The following is a 27,877-nucleotide window of genomic DNA, read 5'->3' on the forward strand; positions in this document are numbered from 1 at the left end:
AGTTTCCTCACACGCAGAAAACGCAGGCAACTACATTTCCCATCTCTTCCGGGGAGGAGGGCCGCGAGGGGCTGGCGCAAGCCACGATGGGCACCGTAGTTCCCGCGCCTGGCCGCGGCCGTACTACGGGGCGAGGCCCTGGGGGGGCTGAAAACTACTAAAATGGCGGCGCGGGAGGCGGCGGGGAGGGGGTACGGCAGCCCCGGGAGGCCAGACTGCGCTCGCGTCGGGGTGGTGGAGTACACGCGGAATCGCCGGAGCGAGTGCTGAGTCGGTGCCGCCGCCGGCTTCCCCCTTACCCCGGACGCTGGGAGACGCTTCGGGGCCGCAGAGGCTTGTGGGGCAGCCACAAAATGGAGGCGAACGGGAGCGGCAGCGGGAGCAGCAGCGACTCGGCTCCCGACTGCTGGGATCAGGCGGACATCGAGCCGGGCAGCGGCGCCGGCCTGGGGTCCGCCCCGCCGGCCGCGGAGGCCGAGGCCCAGCAGGAGCTGCTCGGGGCGGCCTTCAGCCGGCAGCTGAACGTCAACGCCAAGCCCTTCGTGCCCAACGTCCATGCCGCCGAGTTCGTGCCGTCCTTCCTGAGAGGGGGCCCGGCGCCCGGCCTGCCGCCACCCTCGCCCCCACCCGGCCTGCCGCCGCCGCCGCCCCACGGTAACGGCCGCGCCGGGACGGGGCTGCGGGCGGGTGGGCGCCGCGGGCGGAGGGATGGGGGCCATGTTGGAAGGGCGCGGGGCCGCGCGGCGGAGGGGCCGGGGCGAGGCTGTGGGGCGCCCGCGGGGGAGGAGGGCAGGGCCACGCGGGGCCGGCGCGCGGCGCGGAGGGCCTGCGGCGGGCGGGGGCCGGGCCGGGCCGGCGGGCGGGCGGCAGCCCGGGAACCGGGTGAGCCGGGGGGCGGGGGCGGGCGGGGCGGCAGCGCTGGAGGGGGCGCGGAGGGCAGCGCCGGGCCGGGGGGGGCCGGGAGGCGACCCGGGCCGGGCTGAGGGTTGGGGCCCTGGGTGCTAGAGGCAGGAGGGTCTCGGCAGGCGGGGTGGGGTGCTGCGGGGCAGGGGTGCCGCGCAGGAGAGGGGTTTGGGGGAGGGGGGTTGCGGCGCAGTCTGGGCGGAGGAGCCGGTTGTGGCGGCTGAGGCGGCCCCGCGAGTTGGGGGGCCTGGGAGGGGGCCCGCAGCCGCCGTGGGCACTGGGAACCCTGCGGGGGGCCGAGCCGTGGCAGCCGCTTCGCGCTCTGGGTGCGCGGCCCCGGTGACTCCCCGGGCCTCTCCCCGGTGCCGTCACTCCCGAGGGGTTGCCCGTGGCGAGGGGCGACTGCGCGGCTCTCGCCCCCCTGAAGCACTAGAGGAGTTGTCAGAGGGTTTGGTGGTAATAAATTCAGCGTTGCTGGGGAGAACAGCACTGCTTCAGCCACCAGTGGCTCAGGTGGATCCTAAATGTCTCTTTGAAGCTTCTATCAGGTAGTTACGATTTTCTAGTACAATGCTGACAAGTTATTATTAGGAAAGGTGGGGGTTGTCAGCTGGCCTCAGTCAATGGAGTAACTTGAAATTCACCCTGCTTTTAATTTCAAAGGATCTTTGTGTACGCAACGTTTATACTAGATTTGCTTTACATATGGGGAAATGAAAGGAGAGCTGCTTTTTAATTTTCAGCTTCAGACTGAAGGTCCTTCCAAACATCAGACATGCTAGTTAACTGCGTGGTACTATTTTCATGTCCCTCTTGCAGCTAAGGAGTTTGAGACCTGATTGAGTATAATAGTTTTAACACCTTCCTATTTTTTTCTATGATTTTCTGTATTCCTGTTGGTACAATATGAAACAAGCTAGCATTTCAGATGTTGATTCTAGTAATTTAATTTCACTAAAGCAACTGCTTGTTACATTATGTTTGTCAAGTTTTCCTGTTGATTGTGGCTTATTTATTGCATTGAGATTTAATATGTTAATTAGTGTAGCTCTCCCTAGTATTTAAAGTTATCAGATGTTAACAGCTAAAATCTGGGGTTTTTTGATTTATGAAGGTTTAAAATTTTCATAACAGAATATTAACTTGTTTTTTCTGTTAGAGCAAATGTTAGCTTACATGTTCTCTACAGCTATTCAGCAGTCCTGATTTTTATCAAAAATTGTAGTTCATGCACTATGCGGGCAGGCAATGTCTAAGTGCATTAAAATATTCATTCTAGTGTGTTTTTCAACCTTTGCAACCTGAACATAAGTCTTTTTTTTTAACTATGTAATCAATACTGTGACTGAAAACTTTCTTAGGGTTTTGAATGTTATTCTGATAACTTCGGGTTTTCTCTGTGGCTGCTTTGTAAGGTTTCTTCTAAGGCTTCCTATATTTAATTTTATAATTTTTTTTTGTAGGATTTGAACTACATTTCCTCATCTGCTCATTATATTTATTTCTTCATGCTCTCCTTTTCGCCACTCTTTTGCTACTTCTGAGGCCCATGATGAGCTTTGTCTTTCCAGAGACTAGAAATTACTTACAGTTTCCTGGTCATCTGGAGTGATGAGGATAGCTCTTCTTTCCATCTTAGTTGCTGAGTGCAATTCTTACATAGTGCTATAATCTACCTGGTTTGAATTCACCTTGCTTCTATATCTTCTTTAAGGTTTAGAATTTTGAGTTTCTGTAATTTGACTTGGATGTCCCTAAGATTAAGCAAACAAAAATCTGCAATTAAAAAAGAAAAGATGAGGGGAAAACCCCCAAAAAACACCATACTACAAGCAAAAAACCCAAAACAGTTTCTTTTTTAACTGCAGTGCTATACTTGTTACATACTTTTCCAGGTCCGATGTACTCTATTACAGAAAGTAATTGACAGGCTTGCCCTTGCAGATGTTTGTCTAAGGTGACAACTACTTTCCTGGCTAGAAGAACTAGGTGGAGCTTGCTCTGGAAATAAGTCAGAACAACATGTGATTAGACAATGGTGCTGAATAAGTTGCTTTTCAGCAGCCCAGTTTGCTTTTGCTTCCATAGGGAATTAGGTGTTTTGTGACACTCATTCTTCGTTATTGTAAGAAAAAAAATACTGTTTGTCATCTGTATTGAGGTCTGTACGAACACTGATTTGTACTGGAAAGGCTAAATTAATCTTGATTCTTAGGAAGAATCTAAAAAGCTGGGCATAAGTTTGAGGAATTAAGTGGCCTAAAGTTAACTTCTAGTAACACTTCTTGGAACTTTCTCTTGGTGAGGTTTTGTTTCAGTTATAATTCCTTAGTAATTCAAAGGATGTTGTAGGTCAAGATAAATGTGTAACAGCAGCATATAGAAGAATTCCACAGAACTCCTCTCCATTGTGTGGCTGCAGTGTGTAATAGTGTTTCCTTCTATGCACACTAACTTAATGTTTTTAGTAATTTTTATGAAATTCCTGTCATGTTTAGAGCACTGAAATAATGCTCACAAAAGCCATTCAGAGAAGATGTGAACTTTTCAAAATTGGGAAACTTGTGAGACCTGCATTCCAAGTATTTGACTTAAAAACTTCTGGTATACATGATTTCTTTTGATTGCTAATTGTATATTAGGGAGAATATCTGACCAGTGTTTACCACTAATACAATTTTTGCTTGCAGATAGTTTCAGAATTAGTTTGGAATTAAATTATCATTTGATTATATGCAAAAGGCATATGTTGTTTAAATTTTTGAACCTAAGGAACAGATTAAAACCAACATGTTCCAAATGTTGTAGCTGCCAGGACTTGCATTTATCAAATTGTGTCCAAGTTGAAACTCCTTTCTGTAGAATCTCTCTTTGTTGGAGTCTATTTGAAATGTAAAATAGAGACTTCTCGATTTTTCTGTCTGCAACAGACATTGCTGTACCACAGTGCCTTCCAGTGAGCACGTCAAGTATGTCATGAACAAGTTGTGCTTCTAGGGAAACTTACTGTAGATAGCAGTTGCTGGACTAGCAAACTCAACTAAATTAAGGCAAGGTGTGATAGTCAATAAAATGACATTAGATTGTGTTAGGGCATCTAAACATTCTTAGTCACAACTGCACCTTGCATCTTTGCTGTTCTGTAGCATCTATGAGTTATTTTTATACTATGGTTTATTAATTTTGTAAGTGTATATAAGATGTAATTACATTTGGATGGATTTTTGTTTGGTTTTGTATCAAGGCATGGTTCAGAGCTGTAAGGGAATAGTTAATACACACACACACACACATATACCAGATTAATAAGATTTCTACTATTGAAGTTTTGTTTGGATCTCAGATATGAGAGAAGTGAAACATTTCAGAAAATGTGTCAACCTGCATTCTTGTGGTTCAGTTTTTGTCGTAGTTCTTGAATATTCACAGGCTTGGTAAAATTGATCACAGCTTCCTTGTATGGGCTTTACTGTATTTTACATTAGTTTTGCTTCTTTTAGAAGTCATTTTTAAGTACTCACTGTTGACTTTGCCTGGAGCAGGAGACTGAACAAGGTAACTTTCTGGGGCCCTTTCCAGCCTGAACTATCCAATGATTTGAAGTATGCACTGGTTGTGGTAAGAAAAAAAGTGTCAATAGTACAAAAGTAACAAGAACAAAGTGTGTGACAGCAGCTAGTGTAAGGAAAGATAGCATTTATCCTTTTGATGGTATTAGTGCTACTACTTCCTTTAGTAGCTCTCTTGACCACTTAAAGTAAATTTCTGAACATATTTGTTAATGACTACAATTTAGACAGCTTGCACCTGCAGTCTTGAGCCAGGCAAACATCTGGCTTAAGATTCAGTGCCCTTTAGATTGCTTCACTCCCTAAATATCCTCACTTGCCTGCTTGAAATAGTTATGTTTGAGCAGCTGGACATCCTCAGCCTTCAAATGCTGTAAATAAATGGATATAGCATCTATACGGCTTTCCCTGCCCTCATTTTTCTTGACCTTGTAGCTAGCTGGACATCCATATATTCCCCCCTGCCACCAATCAGAAGCAAAAGAAGGCGTTTCATTATCTTCTGCTTCAGTTCTGAAGCCTATAATCTCCAGAGTAGGATGATGACTTATCTGTATCATAATGTTCCCCAAAATTGGTCCTCTCTTGTTCTATACCATTCTCTGCAGACTGTATTTTAAGACTCTTCAGCAATTCAGAACTTAAAGAGACTTCACTTTGCATATGAACTTGCTAAAGAAGTCTTGTTTGTCTAAAACTAGTCCACCATTCAAGAAATTACCATATTAAAGGATTACATAGTTTATTCATATCAACATTTGAATAGCCATATGCTGATGATTTCCTCACAAGTAGGGTGTTAGTAATGCTGCCGTGAATACTTTGTAACTGTAAACTTGACCTGCTTACATGACAGCGAATCAGTGTCATATTGTGAATGCCAGTGTATGCTATAAATTCTTATTATAAAAAAATTATAATCTTGATTTGAGTTATTTGACTGTCTGGAGCAGTGTTCCTCTGTATCTGCTTCTCTTGACAGATGAGCTGCACGACCTCTTAAAACGGTCAGTGCAGAGAAAGGCTGTATGTCTTGGCACTGACTGGTCGGATGATCAGATGTAATATACCTGTGTGATGCAGTCAAGGTGCCAGCATCCTACACAGATGTCCTTTGTCTACATCTGAACTGTCCCCAGGAAGGCAGCCAGGATTGTGTTGCTCCTGTTAGAATAATTCATAATGTTTGTGGCCTTTGCTTGACTCCGATAAAAGAAGAGACAGACCACTGGGAGCTGGCTGTGGACTAGACAAACTGTCCTGGAGTCTGCAGGTAGTCTGCTGACAATGCGTTTAGCACCCTGGTTTGGGCTACTGATTTATTATACTTGAAAGCATGATCTTAAAACTTGACTGCTCTATCAAAATGAACACAAAAATAATTTGGGATAGTTCTTGGATTCTATTAGCAATCTAATTGTACAATTCCACTTTCAGAATTTGGGGATTTTCTCCTGTTTTGTGATGAGACACATATAAGCAAGAGAAGCAGATGATTGTATGAAGCCAAGATAGAAAAATGGGTTTATCTTGTTTTTTCATTATGAAGAAATAAAGCAGTCAGAATTTTATCGGTGACATTTATGACTCTTTTGAAGAGGTCTATATGAAAATGACACTGATTTTCAGTACAAAAGTTAAGTTTAGACAGGTGATGCAATATTAAAAATGTGTTCTCTACAACAGTCTGAGATTTTATGTGTAAATTTTACTCTCTTTATGTGTAAATGTTAAGATCCTGAGCTTAACCTGCTAAAAAATCCATAGTACTTAGATTTATTTTGTGTTGTGTTTTGTGGGTTTTCTTAAATTTCTATTCCCACTGGGTTATGAGGGATCTTTGGTACAGAGTGGAATCCTTAACTGTTCTAATATAGAGCTTGATTTCTTGACTGTTTGTCTCAAAAATCAAGTTATCAGCTGAGCACAACTACTTGGCCTTTAAGGGAAAAGGTTTTTCATCATATTCCCTGAAAATCCCCATAAGTTTTCTTAGACTTGGTTGTGAAGAAGCATGTCAGTTTTAGATAAAGAGAACTTAAGGTGTGTCCTCACTGGGAAAGGAAAAAGGTGGGTATTTAATTAAGCTAACATCTAGTAAAATCCTATGAATACAAAGCAAGTACTAATTTTTTTGTTAATTTTACAAATTAATGTTAAAACTATTAAAGGTGCTCTTACAATGGTTGTTTTAAAAACTGGGTGCACATCTCAGTATCCACTGGTGAAGCTAGGGCAAAGTCTCTGAAGCAGGTCATAGACCAGAAGAAAATAATTTTAGGTTTAAGTTAACTTACAAAACACCTCCCTTAATTACAGTGAACTCCTCAAAGCCTTTTCTTGATGTATATTTTAAAATATTGAATATTAAATACTTTGTTTAGCTCTAGCACTTACTTGTGTTTAAAGTAATTTTTTGTGGGTTTTTGTTAACTAAGAATCTCTGGTGTTTTTTTAATTCTGATTCTCATGCTCTGTGTGTTTGACTTGGACCTTTATTTTTTACTGTGGTGTAATTCCCTTTATGCTTTTGTTAAAAATAAAAAGGGGGGGGGGGCAAACATCTGCTATGGAATTCGTGAAAACTGTTACTATTGTGTAAATATGTACTGAACTCAGGTATGCAGATCACACATACAAAAAGGTGATGGAAATCCTAAAACAGGTGTCGAGTTTCTTTACTCTTCAGCCTTCCAGGAATTCCTGTGAAGGAATTTGATGCCTGTATTGGATACAGACCATCTAAGTCTTGTAGATAAGACAATTCTTTCAAACAGAATTTGCCTTTTTTCTTTTCTTTTTTAAAATTTCTCTCTATGCTCTGTTGTGCAAACGGTTTTATTAACTCTGTAGTCTACCTCGGTTGTTGCATTCCAGTAGTGCCTAGGTTCTTACCACCAGCAGAGCAGGCTGGGAGCTGGGAGTGCTGGCCTCTCATCACTTCTGTGAAGGCATTTGCATTGTGGCTCAGGTAACTGATACTGAGGAGTTACCAGTTAACCACTGAACAGTATCAGCTTGTGTGGAGGCATCTCTCAGCTTATTCTGTGCATCTGTTAAATACTGCAGTTTATGTAAAGATGGCAGTTGTCATTACTGCTTAGCACTTTTTACTTCAATATTGCATTGTAACTGCAGTTCTAATATTGATTCCTAGTTTACCAGCTATACTTGCTTTATGTACGAACATCTTGCTTCATCCTAGTATAAATTTAATTATAAAGTAATTTTCTGTTGTATCTGTGCAAACATTCTAAGCTGTTAACGCTGTGAAGTTCCTGGCTTGTACTGGTTTAAAACAATATTTGCAGAGGTTGAGCGGTAGTCATTCTACCTGTGCAGCTTTAGTTACTGTACAACAAAAATGCATGCAAGTACAAAATTATGTAATACACACCAAACTCATCAGCTGTAGTAGAATGCTGCATGAATGAAATGGGCTGAGTGGATTCTTGCAGTATTTCTTTAGGACATTAACTATAATTTAAAGAGACTAATGTTCTTAAAGTTGGGCAATTTTGTTTTCTTTATTGGAGTGTGCATAGTCCTCCACTGAGTTTTATATTAAAAAAATAGTATTTTTTACCTTATTCAGACAAGACTGAATTACATAATGTTGTTGTCTGATGGTTTACCAGTAGATAAATGCATTTGTATGTATCCATTTTTGTCTTTGGCACTGACATCAAAGATATTTCAAAAGATGTCCTAGGGCCCTGATGCTCAACAGAACTAAAGATGAACTGCTCACCTCATGCAATACAGCAAATAAGGTTGCAACAACAGTTCTTGATTTAGGGTTTGAGGAGAGACAGAGTGTGGAGGACACTATGTAAAAGCTAATTGTTTATCACAAATAAATCCAAGAATTTGAAACAGTACTTAAAGATTTGGCATCGTTTAAGACATGTTCTGACTTGAAAACTCATACAAACTACATTTTGAATCCCTCTTACATGACAGGATTCCTATCTGAATGATTTTCACAGATAAGGGTCTAGATTTTCAAGCTGAACTTGAAACATTACAGAATGTTTTCCTGTGTTTATTTTCCTGTATGCGATGTTTTCACAACAGTAGTAAACTATGTTAGACTTATATGTTGTTAGTTACTTCCCTGACTTCCAGGAAACACAAAATGAGAACCTTTGCATATCTACTCCAGTGTTTTGGAGAGGTCAGGATAAGTTACAAGGACTACTTGGAACCTTCCTCAGTTTCCCTCATCTTTAAAAGTATTTTGTTACAATGACTGTCTTTATCTCATGGGCAAAATAAGCACGGTTACATCAGTTTACTGGATTTGTGTAAATGTTTTGCCACAGGGACAGTGTGGAGTTGGGACTTCTTCTCGTGTCCTAATCCAGTATTGAGGAGTCCTAGGCAGTTCGCAACCATATTCGGAATTGTCATCTCCTTTTTATGTGATCCAAAGATTCCCTAGTTGTTTCAGAACTGAAACTTAAAGGTGAAGTTTTTTTCCTTGAATTATTGAGATTGCCTTTCTGTCCTCTCTGCCATGGCACCAGTAGTGCTCTTCCACTCAGCTGATAACACCACTTCAGAGCACTGACCCACCCAAAAGCTGGTAGGTTCTTTACAAGTTCAGTTTTTGGTCAGACCAGCTCCCTTTGTAGAGCTTCAGTGGTTACACAGGCACTAGGGGCTGACACAAGAGAAGAGCAAAATTCAGCAACCCAGTGGTCTGAGAAGCAGTGGGACGGCATCCTTCTTTTCAGGTGTCTTAAAGGCATACTTCAGGCAGTCTGTTTCTTTAATGTCAGAGTTCTCTGGTGTATTTGTTTGCAGTGTACCAGTGCCTGAAATAAACTGGTGTAACCTGGAATTGTTTATCAGAAGTAAACAATTACTGAAGGGGTGTTTTATTTTTGTCACTTAAAGCCTGTTCTTTTTTAAATTGATTCATTATTTATTTTTTACTTGGTTTCTTTAGAATGAACTTGTTTAGAGAGCGGTTTATATTCCTTTTGTGCTTTGAAGGAACAGTGTATGTTTCATGTAATTTAGGGTCCCCTCTCAAAGCATGTCTGCCACTTGTGGGCCAGAGTGACCAGAGTTTAAGAAGTGGCTTTGGTCGTAACTGAGTATCTGTTGCCCCTGATTGTGTATGGATGCTAAACAGTACTAAAATACAACGCAAACTGGCTTACTCTCTTGTGTGCTAGCCTCATACAAGATTTAACAGATGGACCTTTTTAGGTTAACAATTTCCTACCTCCTTTCTGTTATGTGTGAAGGAACTTTTTTCCTGTCTACATGCCTGCTGTACTACAGACCAGAAAGTAAAGACAGAGTTTATTACAAATGCTGTTGATAATGTATTTCTAAGAATTAAATAACTTCAACCACTTGTACAGTTTCTGTTTCAAAGCAAGCGCGTAAGTACTGTAATTTAATACATTTTTCATTATGGACAAACCAGAAGTGAAATCAAAAGCTTGTTGAAATGATCTTGTAATGAAAATATTTATGCATTCCAACCATATCATGTGTGAAATAGCCAACAGTCTTCTTATGTGTTACAAAAGGGAGGCTTTAGGTTCATACCTAGATTCTGTGCCACCTGTTTTACCACACTCGTAAATTTGAGTCTTTTCCAGCTCTCAAATGGGAGTAATATGTCATTTCTTACAAGGAATCTCAAGGTATTCTATTCTTACGCTTTTACTTACTGTATTAAATCAATCTCTTGAAGTTTAACTGTGGTTTTTGGGACCCTGGAGCACAGATCGTGTATGATAAAACACATGAGTATAGGGAACAGTTTCCTCTTCTGTGGTGCTGTGCCCACTGTGCTATTCACTGCTGGTCACTGGGTGTTGTGCTGTGACCCACATTCACCCTGCCTGCAAGCTTTGTCCTCTGGACTTCTTCCAGCTTTTGCAGCACTGCTCCAGTTTATAGAAGTCTGCAGCAAATACGCAAACAGTGCAAAAGCAAAGAGGCTTACAATCAGGACCTTCTCTGTATGTTTTTGTTCTTTTGAGGGGATTTGTTTCATCTTTAGGTCCCATCATGCATGTAGAGCAAGTAATGCTGTAAGGTCTGTGTTTTTACAATGGGATTGAAGGACAGCTGGAGTACAGCTAAATAGAGGGTATGAATTTGGTATGTGGCTGAAAAAAATAATTAGCTTGTTTCAAAGAATTATAAAGTTGAATATATACCAAGAGAAAACTAAATAGGTTAAGGTTTTAGGGATACTCATAAAAGTCCTCTTAATCATGTCAAACAATGTTCCGAAACATCAACTGGTGTAATTGTTAACCTACTAGAAGTGATATGTTCCAATTTAGTTATAGCTCAGCATATATAACTGATTGAGTGATCTGTCAAAAAAACATACTTGTGGGTTTAATATGCACGTGACTGGTGAGACTGCCCTCTTGAGTAATGTGACTATATTATGGTATTTAAGAGGACTGGCAAACTTACCAGGCGTGTGAATGAGCTTATCATCTCTTGACCCTAATAACTACAGAAGATCTTAAGAACTTATTCTTAATAGTGTGTTTCAATTTTCTATTTAATGCTTATGTGAAATTGAGGTGCAATAGCATCGTAAGTATGCCTATAAGCTGAAGCTGGCGGAACCTTTCCATGCAGTCGTGACACCACACGCTCATTGTTTCTTTGGATACAATGAAACTGGTTTGACATATTTAATCACCAGTTAAGATACTAACACTTAAAATAGCCAGTATGCCCAAAAAGGATGGGCAGTAAAATACTATGTACAGAAAAATCACTTCCTTTAAAACTTGCTTTGTAAGTTTATCTTTCCATGTGGGGGGAAAAAAAATTGGAACTGTTCTTAGAACTGGTGTCGTATTTTAACAACTTCTAGGCAGCGTTCTGTAGAACTAATTGTGCTTGGAGGCTACATTTAGTAGTTTTCTGGGTGGGGAGGTGTTTTTTTCTTAAATATATTTCTTGCAATAAAGTTGTGAGTCTTTTATGCCTAAGTGTCGAAATTGGTTACATCAGTGTATTTTAAAATTTAAACTTCTTTCTTTGCAGGTGTACCTGTAGAGACTTCTCCAGAGGAGCAGACAGCCTCTTGTGAAGGTAATTGTTTTCATGTTCTGATGGTATGCAATGCAGCCCCATGAAACCTAATTTTTACAAAATTTTTGCAATCTCATTTTTTAAAATCTGTGAACCTTTTCCAATCTTCATTCTCTTTATCCTCATACTACTGTCGTAAGGCAGTGTGGTTATCTATGGTTATTTACAATTTCATAGCCAGTCAAGCAAGGCACATAAAGACCAAGTGGTTTATTGAAGGTCATAAAGCTTGCATGAAGCAGAATTTTTTAAATTGAGTCCGTATATTAAAGAGCATTGGCAAGTACCCAGACATTTAAAACTATCCTTTTATTAATATAGTCACTCGGTGGTTTTTTCTGTTCTTGAAACTATCATGGTAAATATGTGTTCTCAATGATCCCTTTTTATTTCTTTTCTTTTTCCCTTAGGTTCAAATGCTGCTGTTAACATGGAAATCTCAGAATCTGTTGGTAAGATGATAATTGTTCCATTTGACTATGACACTACTATAAAATACCACAACAGTGCTTTTGCTGAATCATTGCAAACAAAATTGAAGAAAACCTTCTTGAGCCTTGGCATTTTTGATCTCTACTAATTTTTGGTGTGTCTTTATACTTTGATTAGGAGAGAGGTAATCGAACACTAGTATGTGTTGACAGGTGCAGTTAGATTATCTGGACATTAAAAAAGAATCAGTGCTTTACTAACAAATAATACCGTGTTACAAAACAGTCCCATTAATATATGTGGAATAGTGATTAAGAAAAAACATTAAAGTGATCAGTAGTATGAGCAATCAGAACGTGAAAATTGTATCTTTCCCCTTGTATTTGTATGGCTTCTGAGAGAACTTGCACCATTATCCCTCTCCATTTCTTTCTAAACATACGTTAGCATGTGTCTGGATTCAGACAAGTATGATGGTCTGAGTGGATTTTCAGATATTTTTTTCCTTGTAAAATTGTTGCCTTGTTAAAACAGAAGTCTTTTAATTTCTGCGAATCATCTTTTTCTGATGTCAGCACACAAGGTAGTTTGAAAACTCCTTGTAATAATAATTTCAGAAACACGCAGCAGTTGCCCATTTTTACATAGGAAGACGTTAACAGACTGGATCGTTGAAGTCTCTTGATTGTATCTTTGGGGCAGGGGCTTTTCTCCATAGTCATTGCTGTTAATTTTATTATCTATTTGAATATATCTAATTTAGTGGAAAATGGAGAGACAGAAATGTCCCCGGAAGAGTCATGGGACCACAAAGAAGAAACAAGTGAAGCAGAGCTAGGAAGTGGTCCTGCAGGGGATGCAGGGCCTTCTGAAGAAAGTGCTCAGGAAATGATGGAAGAGGAGGAGGAAATACCAAAACCGAAATCTGTTGTAGCACCACCAGGTGCTCCTAAAAAAGAGCATGTAAATGTAGTATTCATTGGGCACGTAGGTAAGTTGGATCTTTGTGTTATGTATTATCTGGAACTCTGAGGCTTAGAAATTAATCCTGCTCTTTGTAGGGATGCATGTATTCACTGTGTCTTGAGGTTAACAAGAGCATTTGTTCTAATGAAGCTGCTCTGGAAAAATTCAAAAATTTAAAGATGGTCTTTCAGGGATAGAGTGCCTGTGTTCTTTTGGGCACAACAGTGTCTGTACTTAGGATTTCTCAAGTATCTACCCTATTAAGTGCCCAAGCAATGTGTCTTTATTTATGATCCAAAGAACAAAACTGGAAAGCAGTGCTTCTTTACTACTTGTTTTAAATGTTTTCAGAGCATTCTTTTTAATTAATAAATTCAAAGATGATTATTCAAAATATTAAACACTGTAGAGCTATAAACAATAGATGAACATAATTCAGGGTTAAAAGAAGCAGTTACAGCAAAATGTCCCAATTGAATAGCTTCAACAAGCTTCAGAAAAATCTTAAGTGGTGTCAAAAGTACAGAAGAGTTACTGAATCACAAGTTTTACAGGGAATTCTGTGTTTTCACTTCATTTTCATAGTCTCTTATCACCTTAAAAGTACTGTAACTTAGTCCTTGGGTAAATTCAGGATGGAATCCCACAAAGTAAAGAGGCAGTGGGCAGAGATATATCCCAATATTGAAGAGCAGCCTACAAAAGTTAGGGACAAGGGAGAAAGGAAGCAGGGGAAGGGATTTTGCAAGTAAGTTTCCCACATTGTTAACGTACGCTTTTGCTGGATCATTGCTTGTTGAGGGTTTTTTTAGTTATTGATAATGCCAAGTTTATATGTATGAAAACAGAATTTTCAAAATCCAATATAATTGAATTGACAATTAATTATTACAGAAACTAGGTAGGCTGAAAGATGTATTAAAAAACTTATGATTACAATTAAAAATCACATCTTTGAAAATAAAGTAGTTGTTCAGAATTGTTTTCTTATTTTTCTAGGATTTTTCTTTTAGACTGTGAATGACTTAATTTTTCATTTTATTTTTTAGATGCTGGCAAGTCAACTATCGGAGGACAAATAATGTAAGGAAACTTTAAATAATTTTTTTTAGATTTGCTGTTCTTGTGAATTAAAAATACATTAAGTAAAATGAGTAATATTTTCGTTATGGCTTTAGTCAGCATAGATTAATACTTTTATAATGAGAATGTTACTCTCCCTGACAATTTAGTTACTTAATGTCTTTGGAATGTCTTAATTCCAGCAGATCTAATCTTACATCGCTATAGGAGTTTCACTTACTTAGTGGAAACAACAATGCAGAAGTATACATTATTAAATTAAAAAACCTGAATCCCTTTCTTAGAACATGACTAGGTTTTGTCATTTTAAAATGCTGTTTGAAATTGCTTTCTACCCTTTGTTAAACTTTGTCCTTTCTGTGAAAATTTAAAAAAGTGAATATCCTTATTCCCTGGTGCTAACATTGTCAGGCATAATTTGATTTCATAATGCAAAATTATAATAGTTAATCTTTTAAGTCTCTTTTAGAAACAGTGGCTAGAGACTGCAGTATTTTTATGAGACAAAAGTAAATAAATGCAGCTAGATCTTAGTTTGTAAAAAAAAACACAAACAAAAACAAAAAACGAAAAAAACAACCAAGAAGTTGTTTTGAAGTACATGAAGAAATAAATGCTGTCCTGCTGATGCAAAGTATTTCTGTGATTTTAAAATAATATTCTCAGCAAAAGTGGGAGGTCTTTGTCTTGGCATTTTCATCTTGTTTTGTTTTGACCAAACTGGAATGTTGAAATTGTCATGCTACATTTAACCTTCTAGGTCATACTAGAGTAAATTAGCATTTTATTACATGATGTGTCTGAATATTCTCCTTGCACAAGGAAATGCCTATTCTGAACACTCCTACCTATGTGTAATGTTCCTAAAGCTTTTTGTGGTATTTTGTTTTTGCAGAATATCCCTTTGTTGTAAGGGGCACGTGCATGGGAATTGGGTGCTTGTACAAACTTTGTCATTAACGCTTTATTTACTGATATCACTAATTTTTCTCATAAACTAGGTAGATTACTGTTATTAGGAGATCAGGTAAAAATATCTGAGGGAAACATATGCAAGTTTTAATGTAATAAAACTGTACACTACTTGCTGCTTTTCATAACTGATAGATCTCTCTTCAAGTATCAGTTTCCTTGTTCTATCTAAAACCAATGAAACCATACATATTTTTCTTTACATTTCAGGAATGTGTGTGTGTGAAAAGTTCTCCTATCACTATTTTGGCTTAATTTTGAAATACTGGATTGGTCTCAGAAATGAACTTAACAGATGTGGTTCCTTTTCAGAACTTGGCTCTGTGAAATATTTTACAGTTAGACTTAAAAAAAAAAGACATTCCTCATACTTCTGCTAAAGTGGTACTGGTGCAGTTTTACATACTAGATAATGGTGTGGGGTTTTGTGGAGAAAAAAATTCCACTGCTGCTTGCATCTGGCTGTTCCAGTTTTTCAGAATAATCTGTAGGGATTGTGTAAGTGTTTAACTGTTTGGAACTATGTTTCTGCTTCATGTAAAATGGCATGTTTTTCCCCTCCTGCTCCTTCTCAGGTATTTGACAGGAATGGTTGACAAAAGAACACTTGAAAAATATGAAAGAGAAGCTAAAGAAAAAAACAGAGAAACATGGTATGAACTTACTGAGGTTAACGGCATGCTTTTCTCTTTGCACTGTGATGGAAGTGGCAAACTTTCTCATCTCTGTCCCTGTAGCACTAGCTTCCTGCTGGAATGGATTTCAAGTGTGTGGGGAGGAATCTCTTGTTCTCCAGTATTTCTTTTAACTAAAACTGTACGAGACAGTGTGATTCGCACTGGAATGGGTTTTGCTGCTGCAATGCTGTGGTAAACCTAGTTGGTAAAAGGAATACAAGACAGACTCTTTTTTCTCAGGCAGCTCTTGGGGTCATTCTATCTGTATGCCTTTCACCTGTAAACAGCAGAGAGCTATTTAAGGGACAGAGATTAAAGCTGTCAGTTTGGCAGACATAAAGAAAGAGGAAGTGAATAGTTCTGGCTGTCAGCTTGAATCTTATTTTTATATTGAATAAAGATAGCATCTGCAGTTAAGTTTCCTCCAAGCAAGACAATGCTGCTGTCATGTGTGGGGGTTTTGCAGGCCTCTTGTTTGTTTTGGGGTTTGTTATTGTCTTTTGGTTGGTTTTTGGTCTTGTGTGTGTGTATGTAAAGTACATAGCAGCCTGGTTTTTCCCTCAGACAGCTCCTGGAAAATTGCTTTTCCTTTTAGAAACTTTCCATTTTTGGCTATGGTAGAGGCAAATAGGGGTTCAAAGGGCTCTGGAAAAAAAGCAGCTAAAGACTTCCTTAGTGGTAGAGCAGCAATGGAGCACTTGAGGGGTGGGCACTGACCTGAATTGACTGTTTTGTGTGGGAGGGAGGAATAGGACGGGTGATATACGTTCTTTTTATCAAGCAAGCATCATTCCCATGTTGGGAGTTGACCATAGTAATAAATATTTCAGGACCTTCCTCAAAAACCCTGGACAGCTTGAAAAACAGATTTCCTGTTCCCCCTCCTCTTTTAGAGAAAGTGTTGCAGGAAGTACCTCCTTGAATGCTATTTTTATTCTTTAAAATATGTCGTGATATACAAAGTATGATGTATCTGTGTGTCATTATCAAAGATCTTGTTAGCTCAATTCATGTGTTGAATGTCTTGGAAGTCTTAGCAGTTTTACTTTGTGATTCAGAAAATTCCTTACTGTAGTGCAGAGTTGACATTTCAGTCAGAAATGCATCTTTCCTTAAAAAACGCTATGTGCAAAAAGGGCTTGCCATCCACCTACCAAGTATAAAGTCCTGCTTGATTCCAGTTCGCTGAGTAAAACTTGATGTTTGCCTTGGCTGAAATCTTCCAGAAACACAGGCCATGGTGAAGACTACAACGCATAAGAGCACACGGACTGGTACAAACCAAAAGCCATCTAGCATACTATCTAGACCTCAGTCACTGACAAATAGGTACTGCCTGGGGAAGAGTGTGATTATATATCCATAATTCCCAATGTTTAGTGCTTTCTCTGACTCAGGAACCTCTTGAGCTGGAAAGGACATCTTTGTGTTTAATAGTCCCTGATGTTCCCTGGTCACTGATCAGCTGAGTTAGCAGTATTTGTTCAGACATTATCCAGTCAATACAAAAGACAAGCTAAAGGTCTTTATAAGCTGCTGTTAATGGTGAAAAATATTGGTATGTTAAGCCAGTTCAATTTAGTTACTACTATTTTTTTTCTTCTTAGTGAGAGGATTAGTTTTTTTCTCTCTATTCACCAGTTTTCACAAAACCTGAAGGAGCTAAATAATCTTTTTTTGAAATTTCAGTTCGTCTGTCTTACTTGAATCTAACTTGTCAATGGCCAATGGGATAAAATATAATTAGGAGGGGACAATAGTTGACACAATCAAAGATGGGGTGACTAAAGGGTGGTGTCGATTTCATAGCCAACTTCTGTTTTAGTATGTGCAAATAAATGAGAACTGATTATACTTCTCATAATATTAATATGTGCAAATCAGAAATAATATTTTAGTTAATTATGCTGAGAAAGAAGAATTGTTTTGTATTTGATCCAGAGGTATTTTTCAAAGAAAGTATTTGAGGTTAGGTCATACCTGGGGAACTTAGTAACTGGAAATTGTTTTTTAGAATTGCATCCCTCTAGGTATTTGAGGGAGAGCTAGCGTTGGGCACTATATATATACACAAAACATTCACTAAAAAGTCATATTGGTCTTGGAAATGCTTAAGTTCAGTAATGCTGAGCTGGTTAAATAGTTGAGCAGGAAAAAAAAAGACATTTTTTGATGAACAAATCATCATACAAAAATTTAGTAAATTTTAATACAAAAAATAGAATATTTGGATTGTTTTTTGGCTTCTTTTAGGTACCTTTCATGGGCCTTAGACACAAACCAAGAAGAGCGAGACAAAGGTAAAACAGTAGAAGTGGGTCGTGCCTATTTTGAAACTGAGAAGAAACACTTCACTATTCTAGATGCTCCTGGACATAAGAGCTTTGTTCCAAATATGATTGGTGGGGCTTCTCAAGCTGATCTTGCTGTGCTGGTAAGAACAAAGCAGATTCTTATATTTTGGATACACTGTGGAATTAAGCTTTTTATTTTTATTTTTTATTTGCTTGTTTACTCTTTTGGTTAATTACAGTGGGCAAAATTTCCACTTCTTAGGTCTACCAAGTCCAGTGGTTTTTGGAGTAACTTAACAGATTCATAAAATTGTCCACAGGTGTCATGTGACTTTTATTTATGTCAGTGCAGAAACTAATGGGTAATATTGAGGACATAACAGTGCATTTTAAAAGCTTTTACTAGTTTGACTACTCAAAGTTGCTTTTCAATAAGGCAGTATTGCCCATTGTTAATTGTTCTGTTGAGAGAATTTTAGAACTTTTATTAAAATGTGTATTTTTAATTAGGTTATATCTGCAAGAAAGGGAGAGTTTGAAACTGGATTTGAGAAAGGTGGACAAACAAGAGAACATGCCATGTTAGCAAAAACAGCAGGTGTAAAACATTTAATAGTTCTTATTAATAAAATGGATGATCCAACTGTAAACTGGAGTAATGAAAGGTGAGTTTATTTTAAAATAATTAATCTTCATGAAAAGATATTGAAATAAAGTAGTTCCTAAGTAAAGTAACTCTTTGTATCCCATTTTTGCTGAAAAAATGGTAGACTGGTGGACTGAAGACAGGTTATCAAAATTGCAGGGAAACCAAGCATAGTGCCTAGGACAGTGCCTCTCAACCAGGCTTGAAGTTCCACACTACTCTGAAACATTCACTTTCAATGTTTGGATCCCTGCAGCCGTATCTAACAAATTCTTGATTGCCATGTTGTTGCTAAACTCCTAGCATAGATATGGTGAGAATAGCATTATCCTGATCACCTTATGTGTCCGCCCTGTAGTATTTGAAGTTGGGGTTTATGATAAGCTGAATTGAATAAGCAAATAATGTATTAAAGTGGTCTGTGATTAGAGTCTGAGAAGGGGGGGAGGGAGGGAATCTTGCAATGATATAGGCCAGGTAAAAATAACCAGAAACTCAATATGTAATATTTAAGTAATAAAAAGGATTAAGTTATTCTTTTCTGCCTTAGTGCTCAAGTGTTACTAGAGGGTTTTAATTTTCCTAAGGGTCAAAATTCAGGCCTTTTTATGGCTTCTGTTACACCTTTCTTCTCACGCCTTTAAGCTGGATGTGAAAGTGTAACTTGTTCCTTCCCTAGAGATACTTGTGTAATGATGGGATACAGCTTTCTTCTGCAGTGTAGTAAGAGTTGTCAGAGAACCTGCTGTGCGATCAAGAATCATGCAAGTTTTTGTGGAAAGCTATGAGGGACTACGCAACTTTACATCAGCCTAGTTTGCTAAGAGAATAAGGCATGCCCAAATGTGCTGTCTTGGTCCTGCCCTAACCTTCTGACATCATTAAATTCAGCTGAAACTGGCTGAGGGGAGAAATAAATAGCATTACATCTTAGGAAATGATGTAGGAGATTGGAGGACACCAAGTCACCATTGAAGTGAAAGCCTGCAGCATGACCTCAGTTAGCTGTCTGCTTGGTCTGTCCTGCTATCTTGACCTGGGTGTCTTGCTTAAAAGCAGATACAGCATATGCTGCTGCTTACCCAGCCCAGTAATTGAGGTATATGGAGAAAACTGATGCTTTATGGAGCAGAGGAATGAGGGGGAATAGGCAAGTTGTGCTGGAAGATCAGGGAGAAGATGCAAACAGGCCGCTAAGCTTTATGATGTTTGGTTGCTGCTTACATAGTAACTTAACTGATAAAAATGAAATGCCTATGTGTTTTGGGGTTTTTTGAAGTACAGTATTATGTCATGCTGGAATAACTGAAACTTACCTTGATCTGCTTGTCATTTTAATAGATATGAGGAATGTAAAGAGAAACTGGTGCCATTTTTGAAGAAAGTTGGCTTCAATCCCAAAAAAGATATTCATTTCATGCCCTGCTCAGGACTGACTGGAGCAAACCTTAAAGAACAGTCAGAATTCTGTCCTTGGTATATGTACGTATCTGAAATTGAACAACTTGGGTGTTTGCTATATTTCAATAAATGTAAACGCTGCAGTGAAGCTGGGAAGAAATATAGCATGGTATGTCATCCGTGTCCAAGTAATTTTCTGAAGTGCTTGAGGAAATAGGGCAATAAGAACACAGGTGTGATGAGAAGATTAACGTTAGCAGACTCTTAATAGTATTAGCAGTATTCTTTGGCTTTGCAAGTTTGAGTGCCATGCTAGCCCTTGAATTTTACAGTGATGCTGCAGTTGACATGTTCCTAGAATGAGTAATTGTTTGATGTGAACAGTTTGTTTGAAGCTGTATTATAATTACTGACAAGCCATGTCTCTCACTGGATGTCATGTTTTCCAGTATTGTTCATGGCAGTTAAAACACATTAATGAAAATCACGTTTGGACCTAGCTTATGGCTTTATATTTCCAAAACATATCACATATCTAGCAAGGTTCTCAAAAGAATAAGTAATTTGTAAAATACGCCTGTAACATAGCTTAAAACCTACATGCACTTCCTGGGTATTAACATGTTAGCTAGGGTAAAGTGGGCACTACTATGGGATGCTATAATAGATGTAACTGTCTTAGAGGTCACTGTTCTTAATGATGACAGAATGAAAATCATTCCTTTTGTTGGACTGCATTTATCCATTCTGAGTAATTTTTAAATAGAAGGGTGCTCACAAAATTGAAACAAATGCCTTCTGCTCTTTTAGTGGATTACCATTTATTCCATACCTGGATAATTTGCCAAACTTCAACCGTTCAGTTGATGGACCAATCAGGCTGCCAATTGTGGATAAATATAAGGTACACATTAAAATAATAGGACTGAAAGTGTAAGTGGACTGTTTTCAGAAAGCAGTAAATAGTCTATTTACTGTGTTTTTAGAGGGTATCTTTTTTTCTTTATATGTCTGCATTTCCAACTGTAGAATAGAGGTGGGGAGGCAAAATAAATAATTTTGGCATTATATGAGACTCTTAAACGTAGTCTTTCATGAGAACAGTTTCCCCAACGTTAAGTGTAGCAGTGCTAAATAACTTCATAGGGTTAAGTAATCATATTTAATAGTTAAGTCATAAATAGGGCAGACTCCATGAAAAAATGTTTTCAATTTTAATGTAATTTCTTTTTGTCAAGGATATGGGCACTGTGGTCCTTGGGAAGCTGGAGTCAGGCTCTATTTGCAAAGGACAACAGCTTGTGATGATGCCAAACAAGGTATGGTAAAGTTTACATAAAGAGCTTGATTCTTAAAGGTACTCATTATTTAAATCAGAAGTTTCTCTATTGCTCAGCTGAACACAACTAAGCTTTCATGTTTTGCACAGGTGATGTTTCCAGGGTGTGTGTGGATATGAATAGTTCACTTCCTCAGCATTTAGACCTCAGGTTGCCTCTCTGTAATAAACTCAATCACTCAGCTACAAGTCATAGTTTATTGGAACTGTGTTTTACTTTGCATTTTTACAGTTGGCCCAAAACACCTTTTTCCTGCTATGGGTTAATATTACTGAAAATTTTTGTTCTTTTTGTTCTTTTTTTGTTTTCCCTTGCCCAAAGGGAAATAGGAAAAAAACGTAAAGGATACAAACAGTACATAGTGTGTTCCAATGAAAAAAATAAAGCTTGCTTTAGTTAAGAATAGGTTGTTCCTGCAGGTAGCTAGCTGTTCCATAATGTGAGATCACTATTTAGAACCATTGTGCTGTCCTGAAGAATATGAAAATATAAAAATGAAGGATGTGAAAACATAGTTGGGGAGAGGCAGCGGATGAGAGTAGTGTGCTCTACTAACAATGGTATTTGTTTCCATTGGTTTCTTACCAAAAGGGTTTGGAAATTTTGTTCTTATCTATTCATGTCATCTTCATTTTAAGCTGACACATTTCTTCCAATTCTGTAGGCTGAGGTAGTTTGCTAGTCTCAATGTCTCGATACTCAAATGTACAGTAAATCTACAGCTTATTGAAAGCTGGCATTTCCTAATCAAAATATGCTATTTAGATTGACTTCCATGGCACCTTTCTAGAAGCTGCTGAAACTAGACTTAGACAGTTTTTGAGATTATGCTTTTCAGTTTTTAAGGTAATTTAACACAGTGGCTTTTTATAAAACTGCTTGACATGCATCTGACACCCTTGTTACTTCGGGGTTGATTAAATAAACTGTAAATGGCTTTAAACAATACAGAATTTGTATTCAGTAAATAGCCAGTGCTTTGGATGACACTTTTTTCCCCTGTTACTTTGGCAGCTAATGAAGTTGAACTAAAATGAACTAAAATGTCAAGAATTCAGACATTTTTCTGAAACTACTCCATTCTTAATTTCTCTGCCTTCTCATTATTAATTTGGTATCTTTTAGTACAAAGATACAAATGTCAGACAGGATATTGCAACATATAGGAACATCAGATTACGGTGTTTGTTGGAGAGCAATCATTACTATACCCCTTCTCCAGGAAATCTTGTAGGATTTTGGTATTCTAGGATTTCCTGGATTGTGTTAATATTCAGACTGTCATATTTTGAATGTAACAAGTCTATAAAACAATGTGGCTTTTGCATTCTTATTAGATATTATGCAACCATTTTATCTCTTGTCTCTCAATAAGTTTTAAACTTGTTTCACTTGAGGAATAGTGGATATTCTTGAAATTTGCTTTCCATTGTATACATGCTATAGAAATATAGTAAAATATATTGCTTAAATTATGCTATTTTAAATATCAGTAACTCATCACTAACTTATTTTAAATATTCTGAAGCTTGCAGAACCAAATATAATGAATTAAACTGTAACAGAATTATTTATTGAAATCCTATTGTATTAAAATTATTTTTGTACCAGACTAAAATATTCACAATACAAAACTGCTTTTTTTTTTTTTTGCTTTCTTTAAGCACAATGTGGAAGTTCTTGGAATCCTTTCTGATGATGTAGAGACTGATTCAGTAGCCCCAGGTGAAAATCTAAAGATCAGACTGAAGGGAATTGAAGAGGAAGAGATCCTTCCAGGATTTATTCTCTGTGATCCCAACAACCTGTGTCATTCTGGACGCACATTTGATGCCCAGGTAGAATAAATAGCATTTAATTGCTGTATAGATGGGTGTAAAGCATTAAAATGTCATGCTTGTGTTTCACCAAATCTAAACTTCAGCAGTTTGAAGTTTCAGTTGAGATTTCTTATTCACAATCATGTCCCTAAATTGCCAATAATATATATACCTAACGCTCTGACATGATTCATTGGAGTTTTTAAAATACCATTTGTTTTGAATGTTAACTTCTCAATGAAGTTTTTGATACCTACAGTCATGAAAGCAAGATCTTGTCAGGCCAATTCTTCAACTTTGTACTTTATAAGCAACCAGGTTGTTTGTAATATGAGATTTTGTTTGTTGCACAAAAATTTGTTGTGTTTGTATTGGTCAACTATACATTTTAATATAGTTCTGTATTTGGTTATTCTCTGCTCTTTCATAATTGACATGAGGAAAAATGCATTTATTTTTATTGTTTTACAGATAGTGATAATTGAGCACAAATCCATTATCTGCCCAGGTTATAATGCTGTGCTGCACATCCACACCTGTATTGAAGAAGTTGAGATAACAGTAAGTGTCCTTTTCAGTTGCAATGTGAATATAGACAATCCACTTGTTGAGGTGAGGAGTTCTGTCATGACATATATCTGCAGAGCAACTATTGTAACAGAACTCCAGCCTTGAATGGAATCTGTGGTCAGTACTGTGACACAACCAAAAATGGCTGTAATTGTTAGCATAAGCTTGCCGAAAAGGGTGGTAAGTCATGTTTGACTTCTTTATGCAGTAAATCTTAGAAGTTTTTTTGTTTATTTCTAATTATTTTCTTTCTTAGACCACTTCAGGGTTTTTTATAAAGAAAAAAATACCCCTTACTTCAGCACTCACAGCTATTAATTTTTTTCTTATACAGGCCTTAATCTGCTTGGTAGACAAAAAAACAGGAGAAAAAAGTAAGACACGGCCCCGTTTTGTGAAACAAGATCAAGTATGCATTGCCCGTTTAAGGACAGCAGGAACTATCTGCCTTGAGACATTCAAAGATTTCCCTCAGATGGGTCGCTTTACCTTAAGGGATGAGGGTAAGACTGCGTGATCAACACTGAAGTGCTGCAAAAATAGTTATTTGAATAGGAAATCATGCATGGCAGTGAGGTATTAAAATGCTGGTATCTAGTGGAAATCACTGTCTGGGTAGCAACGGAAAAGTAAATCTAAGCAAATTGTTGTCATTGCACAGAGTTCTTGCTAGTAACAAAAAGCTTGGTTTTATTCTAGAGGAATAATGTACAAAAACGTGTGCCATGAAACAAAAGGTTGAATTTGAAGAATCATCATCACTGTTTTCGTAATGTGTCCTGGAATGTCCACCTACAATATGAATACCATAGTTTCTCTGTAGAAAGTTAGAAAAGTTAGGGGGGTTGTATGTTGGGCTTTAACTCACCCTAGTAAAACTTGTGGATTTGTGGGATGCATTTAAAATAAATTAACTTTTAAAAGCAGTAAACAGATCTGGTAAAATGACTCTGCCTTGCCTTCTCCTTAGATGAATATAGAGCAGGCTTTCCACAATCCACATAGTGTTCTTTACTGTGAGAATAGCAGGCTTACTACTTTGAAGATTTTGCTGTGCTTTTAAAATACACTGGTGGTTTCATTCTGCAATACAACAATTTATTCTCTGTATTATTTCTAATGCTCTCGAGAGCCTGTGTTTTTGGGGCAAGTTTTCATGTTCTTAGACTTACACATTCTTTTCCCAATATATGTAACTCTGCTGTTTGTCTCCTTGGTTTAGGTAAGACCATTGCAATTGGAAAAGTTCTGAAACTGGTTCCAGAGAAGGACTAAGCATTTTTCTCAATGACCCCCGCACAATACTGTGAGGAAAATCGACTCTGCAAAAGCCTACTTCACACCGCCTTCTTATTTTCTGCCCATTGATAAACTTCTCCCCATATTTTGCAAAGACAAATTTCACAGCAAAGGTCCACATTATGTCAGCTTTCTCATATTGAGAGCTCTGCTATGCCACTGTTGAATTTTCCCAAAAATAATTTTTTTTTTCTCCCAAATTCTGCTTCCTTGGAAAGATTCGGCAATAGCTTTGTAAGTGATGTGGACATAATTGCCTATAATTATGAAAATCTAAAGGATTTTTAATGTTTAATTTCCCCCAGCATATATATTAAGACCTCTTTTTTTTCCAGGCAGATCATTCAGAGTGTGCGAGTGTGTGTGCACATGTTACAAAGATGACTACCATGTTAATAAACTATTCAATTTGAAATCTTTTTCGGTATTTGAATTGCTTTTGAATAATGTTTTTTATCCGGATGTAACGCAGTTGCATTAGCTTTTTAACTTTCCAGTAACCTAGATACTTGGTTACTTGGACTTTTCTAAACTCCTCAGCCTCCCCACACACACAGTTTTAAATGAGGCAATTGGGCACTCAACCAAGTTTGTATTAAAATAATTAGGATTGCCCCTTCCCTTTGTTGAATGCATTCTTAAAATTAAAAAACATTCATGCAAATGTGGCACCTTCATTAGCTTTACATTTGTTAATATCTTCAGCAAATTTAGGTTGACTTAACATCATTACTAGACACAGTAAGTCAATTTTGAAGGCTAGAACTACATATTGTGTCTTCATAAAATTTCAGCATTAATAAATTCTTAACTGCAGAAAATGTTAACAACCAGTACATCAGTGAAACTTGCAAAAATAAGAGAATTTGTGGCAATAGTGCCTATTAGTATTTATAAGAGCTGCATTTTGTGGGAGAACTGGGCCAAATAAAAAGTGCCAGTTATATAAATTACTCAGTTCAGTGTGACTTTAATTTAGAGGGCTGGATAATCCTTGCTGTTTTAAAGATCAGTCTGAACTGAGAAGGAGAAAGACTATTTAAATCCCTAATAGTTTGCACATACAGAAATATGGGAGGGTCAGAATCAAGCACAGTCTGTAAATTTTTGCATATCAAAAAGCAATGGAAGCTTATGAGGACCAGCGAAGCTTTTCTTTAGAAATTAAAGCAAAACTGGTTCAAAATAAAGCTTACTCAGTACAACTTGAAGGAGCTGCATAATGAAACTCTATTTAGTTGCACTTTGAAAATGGACTGTCTACAATTGCTATCCTGGTTCTAGCAATTAGGATGAAGGCTAACGGAATTATTTTTTTTCATTTCCCAGAGCTATTAGTAGTAAGTATTAAAAGATACCTTCACAGCTTCTTCAGAATGTCTTAAACTAAACATTTTCAGTTGTACAATTGTGGTGAACCCATTTCCTCCCCAAAAAGTTTACAGTCTAGTAACTCTATCTGAATTCACAGGTAACTCAAAACTGAAACAGATTTACCTTTTTTGGGATTTTTTTTTTTGTTTTGTTTTGTTTGTTTCTTTGTAACTGTGGAACTCCCATTCATTTCACTTACAGCTACATTGTATGGACAGAAAAAGTTATTGTCCTTCAGTTTCATATGACTACACTTGTAGCTACCGTAATGCATGGAATTTAAATAAATTTTATTATGTCTGCAAATCTCTGGGCTTTTATTTTTTTGGTAAATCAGAGTTTAAAAGTAACTTTATTTTTTTTTCCTACCAAGTGAACAAAACCCACAGTTCCTTGGATCTTAAACTAATGAAGAAATTAAAAGCCAAGGAAACTTACAGTCTTGTTCATATTCTGGATTAACTTAAGATTTCCACATCTTTCCACTCCTTTCTTGAAGAGTAAGCTCATGGATTTGAAATTTGCAAAGACCATTACAATTCCTAAATTGTTAGACTTTTTAAAACTTTTTTTTTTTTTAAGTGTTGACATGCATATCAAGACTGTATGATGCTTCAGTAGAATTTTTCTGCTTTTGAGCAAACTTATAAGGGATTCTAAAATTTCATTATTTTGAGGCTGGACTGAGTATTTATTACTAAACTGAAAAATCATCTGTTGGGTAAAACACCAGTAGATAGAAGGTCTGAGCATTTCCATTACTCATCTAGTGTATTTGATTACCATTTCCATAAATCCAGTTAACCTCACCTTGTCTGTAACAGGAGGCTAAATTATTTCAAGTTCATTAACAGAATGTACATTATACAATTAAAGATATTGCTAACCTGTAGGAGGTTTTTATTTGGGTATAAAATACTTGCATTTTGTAACAAATATACTGATATGAAAATGTAAGGCATAAATCTACACAAATTGGATGCATTTTGGGCAGATGAGCTGAAAGTACATTGTGTTTGAGTAGTCCTCGGATTACATCTCAACTTTTTCATTTCATCTCCATTCTACATTTTGTAGTCCCATTTTTACTACTATTCAGTACAATTAAATCTAGATGAAAGAAGAAAAAAAGATAATGTGGCTTTGTTTGAAATACTTTGCTGATTCACAGATGTAATAAACTTTTTTAAATTACTATTTTTGAATACTTCCTTTTGTGAAAACGTGGTATGCTGCTTGGAAGATGAAAAAAATAAAGGAGCTGTGCAACCACAACAGTTGAAAGGAAGGAAGAAAATTAAAAAAAAAAAAAGGGAAATAGAATTTGGATTGAAGCTACAGGAACCCTAGGGGCACTGCCAGTGTAACTGTACTAGCATATGATACTGGCAGAGTGTTCCTGGGTCCTGGTGTGGATGTAACTCATACCAGCAAAACTGCGA

The 27,877-nt window shown here is 37.7% G+C and overlaps 1 protein-coding gene across 1 annotated transcript; it reads left to right on the forward strand.

The window, feature by feature from the left end:
* The first annotated feature begins 157 nt into the window (after positions 1 to 157).
* Positions 158 to 27,630, forward strand: GSPT1 (G1 to S phase transition 1). Its single transcript, XM_056335560.1, has 15 exons — positions 158 to 654; positions 11,514 to 11,561; positions 11,972 to 12,013; positions 12,757 to 12,984; positions 14,009 to 14,042; positions 15,590 to 15,667; positions 17,945 to 18,125; positions 18,496 to 18,650; positions 19,973 to 20,113; positions 20,843 to 20,936; positions 21,271 to 21,351; positions 23,037 to 23,210; positions 23,664 to 23,753; positions 24,097 to 24,265; positions 24,985 to 27,630. The coding sequence occupies exons 1-15, from the start codon at positions 354 to 356 to the stop codon at positions 25,035 to 25,037; spliced, it is 1,869 nt and encodes a 622-aa protein (XP_056191535.1). The 5' UTR covers positions 158 to 353; the 3' UTR covers positions 25,038 to 27,630.
* Positions 27,631 to 27,877: the final 247 nt, after the last annotated feature.

The sequence above is a fragment of the Falco biarmicus genome, chromosome 4 (assembly GCF_023638135.1).
Source record: "Falco biarmicus isolate bFalBia1 chromosome 4, bFalBia1.pri, whole genome shotgun sequence".
Taxonomy (NCBI): Eukaryota; Metazoa; Chordata; class Aves; order Falconiformes; family Falconidae; genus Falco; species Falco biarmicus.

Coding starts and splice junctions, on each gene's coding strand:
- GSPT1 (XM_056335560.1), top strand. CDS start 354: ATGGAGGCGAACGGGAGCGGCAGCGGGAGCAGCAGCGACTCGGCTCCC. Junction 655..11,513: donor GCCGCCGCCGCCGCCCCACG/GTAACGGCCGCG, acceptor CTTTCTTTGCAG/GTGTACCTGTAGAGACTTCT. Junction 24,266..24,984: donor CTTTACCTTAAGGGATGAGG/GTAAGACTGCGT, acceptor TCCTTGGTTTAG/GTAAGACCATTGCAATTGGA.